This window comes from Telmatherina bonti (assembly GCF_933228915.1).
Source record: "Telmatherina bonti genome assembly, chromosome: 2".
In the NCBI taxonomy this organism is placed as follows: Eukaryota; Metazoa; Chordata; class Actinopteri; order Atheriniformes; family Telmatherinidae; genus Telmatherina; species Telmatherina bonti.
This window is the reverse complement of record NC_136620.1, coordinates 37423411-37439999: the sequence shown is the minus strand read 5'-3', so window position 1 is coordinate 37439999 and position 16589 is coordinate 37423411. Positions and strand designations below refer to the sequence as shown.

Sequence of the window (16589 nt, the reverse complement as noted above, 5' to 3'; positions counted from 1 at the left end):
GACACAGATATAATCTGTATGCAAATGCAGATGTGAAAATGAGTTGTTTATAATGTAATATTCACCTTGCATTATGTACATGTCAAACTGAATCCTGGTAACTGTTTTTAAACAAAGCAGGTGAGATCTTTGCATCCCATCCTGCTTAAACCAGACTTGGATCATGTTCTCCCAGATCCTGTGACTTTACTGGTCATTTTAATTGGAGTGGTTGATATCTAATATTTATTTGTGAAGCTGATTTCAGCTGATACCGATATTGTGCCGATAATATTGTGCAAGTCTAATATTAACCATCCATAAAAAGATTTAATAAAAAATAAATGAAATGGAAAAATACTTTTATTTATCTTGAGGGAAATTTAAATGCGGGGTAGCCTCCTTTCCGGGTCGCGAGGGAAATTTGGCCTGAAGAGCAGGAGTTTAGTTATCTCAGGGTCCCAGGGTCCTGTTCACATTTGAGGGAAGGCTGAAGCACGACATCAACAGGCACATCGGTGCGGCATCGGCAATGGTGTGGACTCTGCATCAGTCTGTTGTGGTGCAGAAGGAATCGAGCCAAAAGGCACAGCTCTCAATTTACCGGTCGATCTATGTTCCTGTCCTCACAGGACCAGCTGTGGGTAGTGACCAAAAGAACAAAGGCACAAATCCAAGCTGAAACTGAGTTTCCACCACAGGTAAGCCAGGCTCTCCCCTAGAGAGAGGGTGAGGAGCTCGGTCATTCAGGAAGAGCTCAGAGCCGCTGCTCCTCCACATGGAGAGGAGACAGATGAGGTGGCTCAGGCATCTGGTTAGGATGCCTCCTGGACGCCTCCCTGGTGAGGTGTTCCGGGTACGTACCTTCAGACGGAGACATGAAGACAACACAGACATGCTGGAAAGATTACACCTCTCAGCTGGACTGGGAATTCAGCGCGATTCCCTCAGATGAGCTGGCGAATGTGGCTGGGGAGAGGGAAGTCCGGGCTTCCCTGCTTCGGCAGCAACCCCTGTGACCCGACTCCGGATAAGCGGCAGAAAATCGATGAATGTTTAGAGATTGAAGTTGCAAAAATGAAACATAAATCTCAATTATTAAATAACCAATAAAATGAAAAAGGTAAAAGTACAGGTGACATGTGATGCATGTCTTTGTTCACTCTGCAGTGTTCAGAAGCTCAGCGAGTTTTTCTCAAGCGATGAGATTGGAGATGAGCAGGAGCCCAGAGCAACGTTAACGTCTGGCTGCAGCAATCACAACCAAAATCGCTACCAGGCTGTGGTGAGTGTGTGCACATCTGCTTATGCTGACTGCAGTAACAAGGGTGAAAAAAAACATGTGATCCACAGTAAAGTCCGTCCTGTTGTGTTCAGGAAGCCTCATTTAGCTCTGAATGTGTTGTCTTCCTCCACCCGACTGCCCTCCTTTTAATACCACCACCTCCTTTGTTGCACACACCTCCTGTAGTCTTCCTCTAAACCTCGCCCTTCGTCATCCTCGTCCATTTTGTCCCAATTCCTGCAGCCCCTAAAGGTGGTGAACCGGAAGCGCCCTCCGAGGGACGACTGGAACAATTACAGCTCACAGGGGGACCAGGAGAGTGACAGACCCTCACAGGATGTGGATCAAGACATCTGTATCAAGGTAAGAGAGCTCACAAGGCAACGCCAGTCAGTAACCTCACTAAAACCTGATGAAACTGATGAAGCAGATTTTGCAGCAATTTCACCTTGTTTAAATGTCAGCGGCTTGAAATAACACCTAATTACCTGATGGTGGAAACGTTTCTCCAGGTTTTGACTCATTTACGTGTAACTTCATTTATCTGGGCCGCTGGGCATCATGGGACGTATTTTGATATTTGGCAGCAACATATTAATGTATTCCTGTTGTTTTGTCCACAAGTTGTGTGCTGGATATTAAAATAAACCTTCATAGAGATATTACAGCCTTTTTTTTTTGTTTGTTTTATGAGTATTTTAACTGTTAAAGAATTTTAAAGAATTTTATTAATTTAATTCAATCATGAAATTCAGTTTTAATTTACAATCTGCAGTATTATAACTTAAGGAGGAAAAAAGTTGTAAAAAAGGGGCAAATTTACTGTCTGGCAGTTCTTCAACATGATTTTAAAGTCTTCTGAGTGGAGCTTTTTCAGCAGCAGTTTCATAGCTGAGCTTATTAACCTAACGTGTCCTCATCCAATCCCAGGCTGCACATCATACACAGTGTTTTAGGTTTTCATGAACTTGGACTGATGAGTCTCTGTTACAGTCTCTGCACATCACAGATTCGTAGTAATTATCCTGAGAGCTGCACTACATTTTCTAATAAAACCCTGAATGCAGTGGAAGAGACTCTAATGAGCCTCGATCTTCATGCTACTCAGATTTTTGCTTGCTCAATTCAAAATATTCTGGATGTAAATTAAAGGCTCTGGATATCCCTCCCCTACAGCAGTTACTCCATGATGACTGTATGACAGCTTTACTTTGTGTTTAACGTTAAAACCGTTCCAGTACTGGGGGGCTGCGTGACTAAACTACTGTTTTCACAGGTTTAACCTCATGTCATTGATGTAAATATAGACGTGTCGTATCCACAGAAAGTCCTGAATCTCAGCTAAAAGCTAATATAAACCATTTCTATGCAGTTAAGACAATGAAGAATTAAAAGATCCGGTAAACAAAGTCTACAAAAATATATAAACACAAACAAATGGATCTCCATGTCCACCCGACAGCGTGCACACAGACAAATGACACCTCATTGTGTGAAACCATGTTGCACAGATTCCAGAAATATCCGTTCAATTTGAACAATATCAGAACACAACCAGCTGTGGCATCATTCATCCACGATTGGCTGGCTCCTCAGCATGCACCCGTCCGCGATTGGCTGGATCGGGATACGTGGCCTGTGATTGGCCCACTCATTGCTGACGAACATTCAGGGCAGCTGTGGTTTCCACTTGTTGGACTATTGTTGTAGCTGCCTGTAAGAGTTCCTGTAGGGGCCCCTTTGGAAGGTCTTGTAGTGTTTGTGTTGCGTAAGCTGCTTCTGACCTTAAGGGCTGCTTTGTTCTTGGTGGTGTTTATTTTTTGGGGGTTAGGTAATAAACATTGTTTATATAATTTTCTTTTTATTTTTAATGTTGCTGCCCCGTTCCCCGAGCAGAGTCGGGGTTGTAACGCAGCTGCCAAAGAAGAATTTATGGTGCACGTCTGAAAAACATCATCACATATTCTGTTTTCACCTTGCCGTGTTGCCTCCAAACCTCATATCCAGGTGGATGAAACAGCATTTAGTAAAACAACGATGCTCCTGTTGGGCTTTGGGACAGGGACCCCCAACCCTGGTCCTCGAGGACCTGGATCCTGCAGGTTTTCCAAGTGTTCCTGCTGGAACACACCTGACTCAGACTCAGCTCTCCACATGTCTGCTAAATACACATTGATTTGAATCAGGTGTGTTGCAGCAGGAACACTAGGAAAACTTGGTCCTTGAGGACCAGGATTGGGGATCCCTGCTTTGGGAGAAAGTTCCCTTCAGAAATCACAATTTTCTGTCTGGTTACATGTGTTTGACTAGATGATGACCAGCGTCTTACATCACAAACATTTCCCGCCTTACAGTTGGTGATTGGTCAGATTGATGTAAGCATGATGGCATCAGTGTTATTCTACTGTATCGCACGGTTAGAATGACGGGTCGATCATAAGGATTGGCCAATCATATCCACAGCTGTTACCTCGCATATTTGTAGACATAGAAGTATCCAACTTGCACCTGCAGAACGCATTACACACCTGCCTACCAGAGAAGACTGGAGAATAAGGGCAGGAATGGATATTGGGCGGGGCTGGATGTACATCTCCGCCCCCTCAACATTTTGATTGGATTAACCCCAACCTTGATGCTAACCACGCCCATTTGACATCTAACCACGCCCAATATCCCAGGTCCGCCCCATTCTCCAGGCTGCAGCCGGGGGGTTATTGGCCTACCATGGTACACACCAGTATATCGGAAAAACAACCTTTGTTGGGTCATTTCTGCGTTTTAACACATAGAAACATCTTAATTTTCACAGATGGCTCCAAAGTGAAAGCCGCCTCGTCATCTCTTTACTAAAACCTCTGTGACTTTTGTTTCTCTTCAGCTCCATGAAACTTTGCACAGATCACATCCACAGTTTGAGTCTAGGTTCTCAGAAGATTTTTTTATTTACTGAAGCAAATCTTTACAGAATTTATATATTATTAAATGCAAAAATTATTTAGATAAAGAGAAAATTCTGAGATTTCTTCTATGTTCCATCCTCAGTTACATCAACACAGCGGCATTGATGATGACGATTTCACTTCTGATAGAATCTCTCAAGTCTTTGTTTTCATACCAAGATGGAGTTTATATTCACAGAGAAATAAGCTTTTCTTTATATGTCATTTTCAGGCAGAAAGCCCCAAAAAGACCTTTGGGGTGTAAGAGATTTTTATGTTTGACTGAACATGTTGTATTTTGACTTTTTTTTACAGATTATGAGCGGTTATTTCACCTGGACAGACGGACCACCAACACTTACTAATGTGGACATCAAGATTCCTTTTGGTGAGCATCACAGGCCGTCTCCTTGGTATCATTTCTGTTTGCTTTGTGTTTTACACAGATATACAAGGAGTTATATCATTTTAATAGTACAGCTTCTCCCCCTTCGCGTGTCTCAGGTAAGCTGACTATGATCGTGGGCCAGGTTGGCTGCGGGAAGTCGTCTCTGCTGCTGGCAGCATTGGGGGAGATGCAGAGAGTATCAGGAACAGTCATCTGGAACAGGTCAGTTCTATTTTGTCAGCTTGAGGAGTCTGGTGGTTGTTATTATGCCAGAAAAGCAGAGAAGAAGAGCAATGAAATGGCGACTTGTCTGCTCTCCAGCCTTGGCTGATTTGATGGGAACATTAAGCTTTTCTGGACATGTGATCCTCTCAACTACTGTTGTTGTTTTTTTTTTTTTTTTTGCAAAAAATGCCAGAAATCTGAGTCTGAATTTCATGTTTGGTTTATTTTTAAGGTTTACATAGCTTCTAATGGATGGAGGAAACATTTCAAACAATTGTTTTCATAAATATGAGATGTTTTTGGTGATTACTTGTCTCCTGCTCCTGAAAAGTTTAGCTGTCATCAGATTCAAGTTTATTGATATAGCACATTTTTACAGCAGCAGCTGCCCAAAGTGCTGAACAATAAAACAACAAACAACAATCTACAATTTAAAATTAAACACGGCACTGTAAAAATAAATAAAATCTGGAATTAAAAACAAACTATAGAATAGAAGTAAAGTTAAAATACACAAAGGAAAAGCTCAGGTAGGATATAATGTCAGCGCAAAAAAGTGGGTTTTATTTACAGACTTGAAGTCAGAGACAGACTGGGCAGCTCTGATGTGATGAGGAAGGCTCTTCCACATCTCAGAAGCAGCAACAGAGAAAGCTCTGTCTCCCCTGGATTTAAGTGTGGACTTTGAGTAAGAGCTGTGAAGAGGACCTCAGAGTATGCTGGTGTAACAACTCTGACAAGTATGATGGAGCCAAACCATTAAGGCTTTAAAAACAATCAATAAAATCCTGTACTGTGTCCTAAAACTAACTGGGAGCCAATGCAGAGAAGCGAGCACAGGGGTGATGTGATCATATCGCCGTGCTCCTGTAAGCAACCGAGCTGCAGCGTTCTGGGCAACCGGTGCAAAGTCAACTGGTCAGCGGCAAAATAAAGAGAGTTGCAATAATCTAAGCAGGACATAATGAGCAGGTGGATGATTTTCTCTAGTGCTTGTTACCATCTATTGACAGCAGGTAGTTTTTTTTTTGTTTTTTTTTGTGTTTTTATGCAGCCATAAGTTCTGTTTCCTTGACAGAGCAATCAGAACTGAACCAGTGCTGCAAGCAGCTCCTTGGTTGACGCAGCAGAGTTTACTCATGGATCTGTAGGTTTCTGAAACAGCTGAAATAGCAGCTTTTGCTTTTTATGGCAGTGAAATGCAGAGGAGAGAGCGGGGAGGCTTTAATGCACCACTGACCCAAATTCAGTCGGCTGCAGCGTGGAGCAATTCCCAGGCGTTTCATTGTGCTCGCAGGCCAGAAACACACCTAAGCGTCCCTCTTACACTTAACATCTATTCTTTAAAAAAGAAAAAAAACAGGCATCTGGCTCTTGTGTCTCAACTGAGTCATTTAGGATATGCTGGATAAACACAAACCTGACAAATCCAGATATTCTTGGCTCCTCTGTATTCTGGGTGTTCTGGGTTGCAATGTTGCACTGTTCATTCAGTTTATTTTCATGCTTTGGTGACTGAAATATTGTACATTTTATACATATTTATTACTATCAGTACGACCACTGCAGGTTGCATCTTGTTCTTTTTTCTTTTCCTTTCCTGGAATGCCAATAAAAGATCCTCAAACTTTTTCCTGATCCTTGAAGATGAAGCCATTGTGACGTCTTTCACTTCATCTTGCACATCCACACTCAGGCCGCGCTAAACCTGCGAAAAGCACAACAACGTCCAGCCTCCATGTTTATGTTGCATGTTATGGTTCTGCTGCAAACCTGTTTGGGTTGAACTTTCATGCCGTTAATGAAAACACAGAGGCTGCGAGCGTTTGGTATGTAAAACCTCTGATGTTGTGTTTTCTGGTCTTATGAAGGTGCGACACACACCTGGGTGTGTTGTTGTACAGTTTCCCTGCACAGCAGAGGTCTGGTATGTGCACCACAGCCCTTCTGGTCCTGGTTTTCATTCGGCTGGTTTAGATTATCAAAACTGAGCATCCCAGATTGTGTCCTAATCATCTTCTTCTGTTGACACTCAGAGGTTTTGCAGATTTTGTCAGTGATGCAGACGGTTAATTCAGCATCATCTTGCATCCTACCTGTACTGTAAAATCTCTCCAGCCAGTACAAGGCAGTCTTATCTTTATACTGGTCTTATTTCTTGCTTTGTTCCGTTTTACTTTCTTTTCCTTTCTTCTTTCAATAATGTCTTCATGCGTTTTGTTGCTGAATCAGACATGGAGCGCCTTAGAAATGGCTGGTGTATTTATATCTGCTTGCTAACACGTGGCGCTGTGCTTAAAGTGAAACTCGGCTGCTTTGTCACGCAGAAGAAAGTGTTGTGGCGTGGTTTCTCTGGATGCCTCGGGAGGCAGTTGGGCAGGGACGCCTCCAGATAAGCATGTAATAAATGTCTTTAATGCAAACCTGGTGATGATAGTGATGGTGTTACTGTTCCTAACACGTTTAAATGTTTGCATATGAACATATAGTTCCCTCTGAGCGTACTGAGAAACTCGTCTTCAGTGTGGAAGACATCCTTTGCTGGACATGATCTGATCAGATCTTCAGTTGATGAGATGAGAAGCTTTGTGAGTCTTTATTCCTTTTCATCTTTTCTTCTGTGAAAAGATAAAAAATGTGTCTGTAGACTCATCCTTTCTTTGAAAGGTTAGCCAATTGTCCACTTCCCAACAACTGTCTTGCCTTCTTCACTGCTTTTTGGGGCTTCTGGAGTCTTTCTGTAAAAATCCTGATGGTGCTGAAACCGTGGAGGACTTCCTCGACCCACAGATCACATTTAAATAGCTGAGCTTAAAGTGGATCCTGTGTCCTCTGGATGCGTTTACCGACTCATTCCTGCGCAGGAATGTCTCATCACCAGTCCAGGAAAGAGCTGCAATCGGTCTACCAAAGTTTAGCTTCTCCGATAGTAATTCATCATAACAGTGTCCTTGGCAGCCACACACACCTTCACACACACCTTCTGCACCAGCGCTAAAGTCATGCTGATGCTCCCGCTGATTTTAGTTTGGCTTTATCCTCCTCTCATCTTTCATGTGTCCCTGAAGGAGCTGTCATCTGGATGAGCAGAGACACACATTTGGAGGAGTAAATCCCCACGTGTCCTCTGTTTGTTGTTGTTCTGTGCTTTTAGTCTGCAACAAACAACTAACTTGCAGTCGGATAAGGAGTTCATAGACAAGGGTGTCAAAAGTATTCACTTTCATTACTCAGGTAGAAGCATAGATACTCTGGTTTAAAAAGACTTCTGTAGAAGTAAAAGTACCAACTCAAATTTAAAAGTCTGAAAGTACTGATTTAAAAATATACCTAAAGCATAAAAGTAAAAGTAATACAAGTGTGAAAAATACCATGAAATAGGAATGCTTAAACTGTGGCACCAGAGCCTACAGTGCACTCCCCTAAATAACATTTTTCTAAAAGTTATAATGACTATAATGTTACATCAGAATGTTAATAAAACCTCTTCACGTTTTCAGCCACATCGATTCTGTTGAACACATTTTAGTGGAATGCAAATATTTTAAAGAACCAAATATGAGCATTAAGATGTGTTTCATGGCCTGGATTATATGAAAGTAAGCATTGTAATGCTGCAAAGAGTCCAACTTTAAAAGGCATGTTATCATTCTATTCTATTCTATTCTATTCTACAGTCATTTAGCAGACGCTTTTATCCAAACGACTTACATATGAGTGAGAACAACACAAGCATTAAATCAAACAGTAGTGGACATCGTAGGAAGGTGCTGGTGGACTGTCCAGTTGGACGCAGATCCGTACATGAAGAGCTACAGGCTTTTTTTTGTTTTGTTTTGTTTTGTTTTGTTTTCTCCCTTCTCACCCCTCAATATTACCTATGTTAAAATATAAAGAATTAATACCATAATATTTGTTGCAAACAACTGGGCTAAAATCTCCAACTCTTCCGACAAATGTATTATCAACAACCTTGATTAGAATATAAATAAATATAAGCTTAGCTGCAGGAATCAGTGAGGGCAACCGATTTATATTAGCAGACAAACAAAAAATGAAGTGATAATTGATTAGAAACCCCCCCAAAACAATACTATATATACAATATACAAAAAAATACTATATATATATATACTGTATGTGTGTATATATATATATATATATATATATATATATATATATATATATATATATATATATATATATATATATACTTTTATTTGTATTTTTAAATGGTAAGGAGAGAAAGTACAGATAATTGCGCAAAAATGTATGTAGTAGAAGTAGAAAGACGTCTGAAAAAGAATTACTCCAATGAAATACAGATTTCTAACTAAGTAAGGTAACAAAGTATTTATACTTTGCTACTTGACACTTCTGTTCATAGATTCTACCAGCAGAGTAGAAAGATGCTCATGATGCAAAAGCAAGTGGAGGCAGCAGTGGTTTGAGCCTGGCAGGGGTTGGAAGAGAATGAGTACGGCATGAGTAATCAGAGGAGTTCGTCAGGTTCCTAATGACCGTCACCATTAATTGGTGAATCTGAGTCAGTTGTTACTGACTCACTGATGCTGTTTGTGTTACTGCTGCCCTTTTTTTTTTTTTTTTTAACTGTTTCATGAAGCATTTAAACCTATTTTAGTCACTTGTCACCAGCAGCTGTTTATGAGCTTTCGGCCACATCACATGGCACTCTTCAGCAGATAGAGTTGCCAGTTTAACATCTTCTCGTGCTGGAAACAATCCTGCTGACCTGCAGAAGGAACGAAAACACACTTATACTGTTGAGATGTGATTAACACAAAACTTCAAGCCATCACAATTTAATATTTCTTCTTATTTTACATGATTTTTTAAGAGATCGCTTCAGATTTGAATGGCAAGTAAACAGAAACTTAACTATTGAAAGACAAGATATGTTAGCACACAGCAGCAGCTTCTTTCCATCCATCCATCCATCCATCCATCCACTACGAGAACATGCAAACGCCACACAGACAGGCCACGGTTCGAACCTCCCCGGCTTCTTTCCTTTAATATGAATATGTAAGAAGTGAAAATGATCGGTTTGACTGTAATTGGTGGATATTTGTAGTTACAAACCAGCTCATGTTTTTTCTTTTACATTTTATAGAATTTCTGTATTATTTGTTTGCTTTACTTTATATTGATTAAGAACTCCTTGTATGTTAAGTCACTTAGCGTGAGGTAATCTTATGAGTTTGCAGCATCACCTTCTATCAGCTCTACGTTTAAGTAATTGTTGCTAATTAGGAGGAAACACCTCAGGTAGGGAGAAGAGTTTCTTACTGCTGATTGAACCCTGATTGCATAACTTCCTCGCACCTTTTCTAAGATGATGTTTAGCCCTTCAAGGTGTTGATTGAAGTGAATCAGAAAGTCTGCCTCAGCGGTTCAAACAGCCGTGAACATGACGACCAACATGGCTGCAGGAGGAAAGACAATCAGACGTGTCATCAGGTCTCTGAATCCTTCAAGTGTTGTTCGCTGATGAGATTTGATGTGGTTATTCAGTAAAGTGGGTTTCATTGTAGGAAAATTGCTAATGTCAAGGGTTATGTTTTAACTTTATCATTTCAGGGTTGTTGAGAACAGAAAACAGAAAAGTAATCCAGCTTAACAAACAGCCTGAAGCCTTCAGGATGCCAACGCTGAAGGTCTTTAGCAGCCTCATGGGTTAAATGTTACATGGACAATGTCATGAATTTATTCCATCACTGACAAAAATACACTTTATAAAATGATATCTCATCCGAGGACATTTTAACTTGAGGATTTGAGACTAAAATTGGTGCGTTTGATTTGAGTTTTAATGAGCATGAAGTGATACCAGTAATAAACATTCATTTTTATCTAAACATGATTGTTTAGTGAGAAAACCAATGTTAATTGTGGTCGTTGTCAAATTCTGGAAACTGTGTCCATGTTTAAAACATAATGTGTTTGCAGGTTGTGCCACTAATAGGAGCAGTGGCTAACGTGGTTAGCCTGTTTATCCCTCTCTGAAGTGAAAATGTAAAGCAATAAGCAGAGTTCAGCCCAGTTCTGGCCTGAAACTTCCTTTGTTTATGTGTACACATTATTTTTTCTTTAGTGAACCTTATGATGTGACTAAAACACAAATATGTTGCAACTTGCTACAAAGCACATGTGTTCTATAAGTCATTGTTTAAATGAAAACTTTTTATTTCCTTAATTTAGCCATCAAATATATATTTTAGCTTAAATGGATGTGATGTAATGCACAGACTTTTGTACACAGCAAGCAAAATAAGGAGTTATCCCAGTGACATCTATATTAGTAATCTGACTTTCCACTTGACTTATATTGTCGACATCAGAGTTTATGTCCCTTCGCACTCATGAAGTCTTCGCTCCACAGAAATGAAAGCTCCTCTCCTGTTTCCTCTCAGGATTTCTGGAAAAGCAACATTTCTCCTATTTAAATCTCATCTAGAACATGGTCAGAGCTCTGCTGGGACAGTCTGGTCCAACATTGGTGAAAGTGACAGCGCAGCAACGCCAGACTCTTCCATCTGCATCCTGTACACACACTTTACCATCAGTCCCAAAAGTCTCTTTCAGGAACATCAGTTTCACACAAGTCTGTTTCTGTAGTTTTCTAAAATATAAATCTTTTTCTCATATCTTTGTCTATTTATTTATTTATTCATTTAAAACTATACGTTTTAGATATTCTTATTTATTCCTATTTATTTATTATCATAGTTATTATTAAATATTTCCTTAATATTTAATCACATTTTCAGTCATTTTCTTTTTGTAATAGTTAATAGTTATATGTAATAGTTAATAAATGCAGGCGATAAGGGGTTAAACACCCTGCAGAAATGTGCCGCCTGTTGTCATTTCTGGGATTTCAGCAACTTTTTTCTGTTTGGACTTTTAACACTTTGAAACTGAACATTTGAATTTTTTCTTTAACTTTTGTTTCACAAGACGCTGACTGTGAAAAAGCTGAATTAAATGTGTAGAAATTGTTTTTTAAAAACTGAGTAGGGGATAGAAATGACTGTAAGCTTGTGTTTTTATTTACTTTATTTACTCATCTATGAGTGACGGTTTGTGACAAAGTGAAGCAACACATCTAATTTGACGCTTTCTGTCCTTGGTAAGATAATGACTGTTTAGGCTCAAAATGCCATGATTAGGTTCATCCTGCACTTGAACATGTAAATATATTCCTTCTCGCTCTTTTTTCAGTCTCTAACAGCTGTGTTTACATGTTCAAGTGCAAAACATCAGAGCTTCTTAAATGTCAGCCACCAGTTCCCTCCCTGACAGCTGTGCTCTCAGAACTGTACAGGCTGCTACAGTAAACTGCAGCTTTCACCCTCCGACTGTACTCAGATGGCACCGAAGTCACCTTCTCAGGATCACTGAGGCCTAAAAATACACAACACTTTCCACTGAGCATGTGCAAAGCCACTCGCAGCTGAGTTAATGGATATGTGTACACGTGGTTGGGTTATTAAATAGTTTATGTGATGGTCAGATTACATTAACAGGAAAAATTTGGATAATTATAGTTTGTCTTTTATTTATTTATTGGTTTATTTATGTATTCATTAATTTGGTTTTAGTTTATTTTTATTATTATTTTTCATTTTTATTTATTTAATTTTTTTTATTTTTTAGTAATTCATTTTGTTTTAGTTTATTTTATTATTATTTTTCATTTTTATTTATTTAATTTTTTTATTTTTTATGAATTCATTTGGTTTTAGTTTATTTTTATTATTATTTTTCATTTTTAATAATTTATTTATTGTAGCTTTTATCGTGTATTATTTTACTCTTTAGTACGATATTTGTATCGGGTGTTAAGCCTGGGATTGTGTACAACTATGTTGTTTTAAAAGTGCTCTACAAATAAAATTGGATTTATAATGATTTTTCTCACATATACCAAAGCATATAAAGTACTTCTATAATTTTTTTTTCTTTCCCGCAGCCTGCCGAGCTTGGAGTCTGAAGGTGATGAAAGGTAAGTCCTGCACATAGAGAACGACTTTGTCATGTATTTTTAGAGAACATTCACACTAAATCTTTCAGACTGACTCAAACACACTCAAACTATTTCCAGCCTACAGTTGAAGCTGCAGCTCGGCATCCAGACAGCTTCTATTTAAAACAATCGGATGAGAAGCTGAACAGAAACAATAGTAAAGGACATAAATCAGTTTTATAAAAAGCTCTGTTGACAGTTCAGGATTGTTACTGTTTGAGCTAAAGGAGGCGTTTCTGACTCGCTGTGGATCATTTTCTCAGCTGAAAGTTCCTATTCTCTGTTTTCCACTCTTGAATTTCAAAACATTGTGTGTGTGAGTTGCATCTCTTGCTGATTTGTCTTCTAAGGAGCTCCAGCTGGACTAAAGCTAATAACTTTTTACTTGTAGAAACTAACATACAGAGTGAAGGAGCAAATTTCTGAGTTCAGAACGTTGGGTAGAAGTAGCATCAGTGTGGTTCAGATAGTTTATCAATTCCATTCGGACACCATCTCTGTCCAAATGTACCGAGTAGAAAAAAACCTGTATCACTTATCAATACATTATTTTTAATCTAAAAATGTTTAAACCACTAATACAGATCACCTTTCCCTACATAGACATATTTAATATAAAGCGAAGGATTGAACCAGAAACCTTCTTGCTGTGCGGTCACAGTGCTAACCACTACACCACCGTGCATCTTGGGTTTTTTCTGACGTGTCCATAAAGAATTTTTTTGCATTTAAGCTTCCTCCAGACATGATTCAGCAGGTCACGTGACCAGTTTACTAAAGGTAAAGATGGCGTGGTATAGGTGGACAGAGGAGTAGATGGAAATCTTTTTACAAACGATTAAAGTGAAAAATAAAAACCAACATCATTTTGCGAGGAGTTAGAAAAGAATATGAGGGAGAAGGGTCTGGAAACGTTGTGGAAAATCCTCCTCAGCAAGTGGAAACCGTTGAATTAAGGCTACATGGCGACCTGACAAATCACTCGTCCTGATAAAACCTCGTCTGCATAGAGTGATTTTATAACAAATGGGACTTATATGGTTAACATCTTTCAATGGAAATTAATGAAAATTGCAGTTGTACTTTGTTTAAATTTAATAAATATAATTTTTAATTAGTAAAAAACTGTGATGTTACGTTTTTTAATTAAATCAGGCTCAATGTAAAGGAACTATAACATGAGATCACTGCAAGCAGCAACCTTTAATGGAGCTTCAACGTAACCTGAAATAATGAGACAGAAGAGACAAAAGATGGAAGCAGGCGGCGAAGCAGGCGGCGAAGCAGGCGGCGAAGCAGGCGGCGAAGCAGGCGGCGAAGCAGGTGTAAGATCTGCGCTGCTGCCGGACCCAAAGTTCAAACTGACCAATGAGAAACCAGAACTGGAAACAGGTGACTCCCAACGAAAGCTAACCAGTGATGGCATGATGGTGGCGGCCTTGACCTCCTGCTGTTGTACCCCCTCTGGAGTCCTTCCAGCCAATCACTGAGGAGGAAACAGAACGTGTTCATCATCACACACAACAAAAACAGGCGTGTCTCGCATGTGAGATGGGTTGGAACGTCATGTTTTCTACCAAACTCCTCCTTATAAAGAGTTAACAACAGTTTTGTTTGTTTTTTTTTTAGCAATTTAACCCTTTATTGGGCAAGTGACTATTTTTTATCACTTCGCTTTTCTTTTATTTTCAGCATGAAAGTATTTTTTATTTTAATGTTACAACAGAACAGAGGTCTTATTACTTACCAGAAGGACACTGTAAGGTGGACATTTCTAATTTCAACGTATTTCATTCAGTGCTCTATAAAGGATTAAATCTTATATGGACAGAAATACCTTCAATAATAGTTTAAATTCAGTTGGATTATATAACAAACACTGTACAAATTATAAGTAATTTTAAAACTAATCGATACGAAATTAATTTGTTTTAATAACTGTTATTAATTACTGAATTAGGATCGCATGTTGGTCGGCTCCAGGTTGAGCAGAGGAGGTGATTAAATCTGGAAATATGCCTCCCCACCTCATTAATTTTAGCTTATTGTATTAGACAAGAAAATATAGTTTATTTCTACTTCCCTTGTTTATCATCGTTTGCCAGAAAATGTTGTTTCTTTTTATTAAAATGTCAACAAATGAGAAAACTGAGTCTTAGTATGAAGTAAAATAACATGCATATAAGTGAGAAAGTCTTTTTTTTCTTCAATTCAGGGTTTAAAGTGAAATTTAGCATCTGATAAAGGTTAATTTATTTATCAAATATGATCAGAAACTGTCTGAAATGGCTTCAACCCTCCTTTAATCATCACTGGAAGGAAGTTGTTGCACATAAAGGATTTTACAGCATTTCTAGATACTTCAGAGTAAACATTCATCATGTACATCAGCTTATCTCGCCTCACCTCACCACCTCACCAATCCGCTGTCCTGCATGTTTAAATGCATGAGACGCGGGATGAGCAGGACAGCAGCAAACATCCCGCCAGCCTCGGACATGGCGTTGACGCACTAATCTCCATGAAGAACTTCATGCGTCATGAGTCCAAACGGGTTCATGTTGATTTCCATATCAGCAAATTACAGGAAGACAAGTGGGGGGTAGGATTATTTTTAGTAAGGGTAAGATCGCTGCTAATGTTAGACGTGTTCATGTCGGGCACGTTTGGCCTGTTTGGGCTGCTGAGCACTGACAGGATTTCCATAGAGAGAGAAGAGTGTATTGATTAGTGTGTGTTTGTTCTGTGTTAATCATTAAAGGAATATGGAGAAGCAATCATCTATCACCTGTCTTGGTGTTGTGGTTGTGTCTCTGACGTGATGTGTGTGTTTCCCTGCAGTCCAACAGACAGAGACGCAGCAAGTGATGGAGACATCAGGTGAGCTCAGACATTTCCGTTCGTCTCCATGGAAACGCATCATTATTAACAGCAGAGATGAAGAGCAGCACTTCCTCTAGGAATCCACTAAATATCCGCTCACCTGCACGCCCCTGACCCTTGCCGACATGTTGACCTTGCACAAACAAGCCGTCTGTAATGACACCAGCTCGGCTGAGGAGTCTCAGTGGGATTAAACAGCTTCTTAACCTGAACCGTGTGTGAAATTAAAAAAAAGATTTAACTCCACGTGTGTCTCCGGCAGGAAGAGAAGCGCTGTGGCCTACGCTTCCCAGAAGCCCTGGCTGTTGAACGCAACCCTGGTGGAAAACATCACCTTTGAGATGCCGATGATAAAGTCAAGGTGAGACGTCGTACCTTCACTGGAAGCTTTGAATGATCGACCTCGCCATGATGCTGCATCACTCATCATGAGGCCAGTTTTATTTGTCTCAGTTTGGCTTTTTTATTTCATTTTCTGACCTTTTGTTTTTTACATTAGACAGTGATAGAAAGTAGCAAAAACAAAACACAACAAAGCGACTCAAGGCAGAAAACGTTCCTACTCAGATTGTCCACTTATGTCCTTCTTGTGCTGAAGTCCACTTTAAATCACTCGTGGAATGAAAACACACACTCCCCTTACCTGTGTAGCCACAATGAAAACACACACTCCCCTCACCTGTGTAGCCACAATGAAAACACACACTCCCCTTACCTGTGTAGCCACAATGAAAACACACACTCTGTTTTCATCCTCAGGACAAAACCTGACTGAAAGGTTGCTTAATACTTTAAAGTAAAGTCTCTGTGAGCCTAATGGAGCTTTTACTTCCTTTA

The 16589-nt window shown here is 39.6% G+C and overlaps 1 protein-coding gene across 4 annotated transcripts in view; it reads left to right on the top strand.

Annotated features, from left to right (window-relative positions):
• Window positions 1–16589, top strand: part of abcc8 (ATP-binding cassette, sub-family C (CFTR/MRP), member 8) — a gene marked incomplete at both ends in the record, with an annotated part of 71701 nt that overhangs the window by 33900 nt on the left and 21212 nt on the right. For 2 of the 4 annotated variants that reach the window (XM_079250106.1, XM_079250107.1), the window contains 7 exons: window positions 1150–1264; window positions 1508–1627; window positions 4522–4594; window positions 4711–4816; window positions 12816–12848; window positions 15711–15749; window positions 16015–16113. In XM_079250106.1, the coding sequence (XP_079106232.1) occupies window positions 1150–1264; window positions 1508–1627; window positions 4522–4594; window positions 4711–4816; window positions 12816–12848; window positions 15711–15749; window positions 16015–16113 (585 nt within the window). Of the gene's footprint in view, window positions 1–1149; window positions 1265–1450; window positions 1628–4521; window positions 4595–4710; window positions 4817–12815; window positions 12849–15710; window positions 15750–16014; window positions 16114–16589 lie in introns of all 4 variants that reach the window. The other 2 variants (XM_079250105.1, XM_079250104.1) reach the window with 1 other exon arrangement.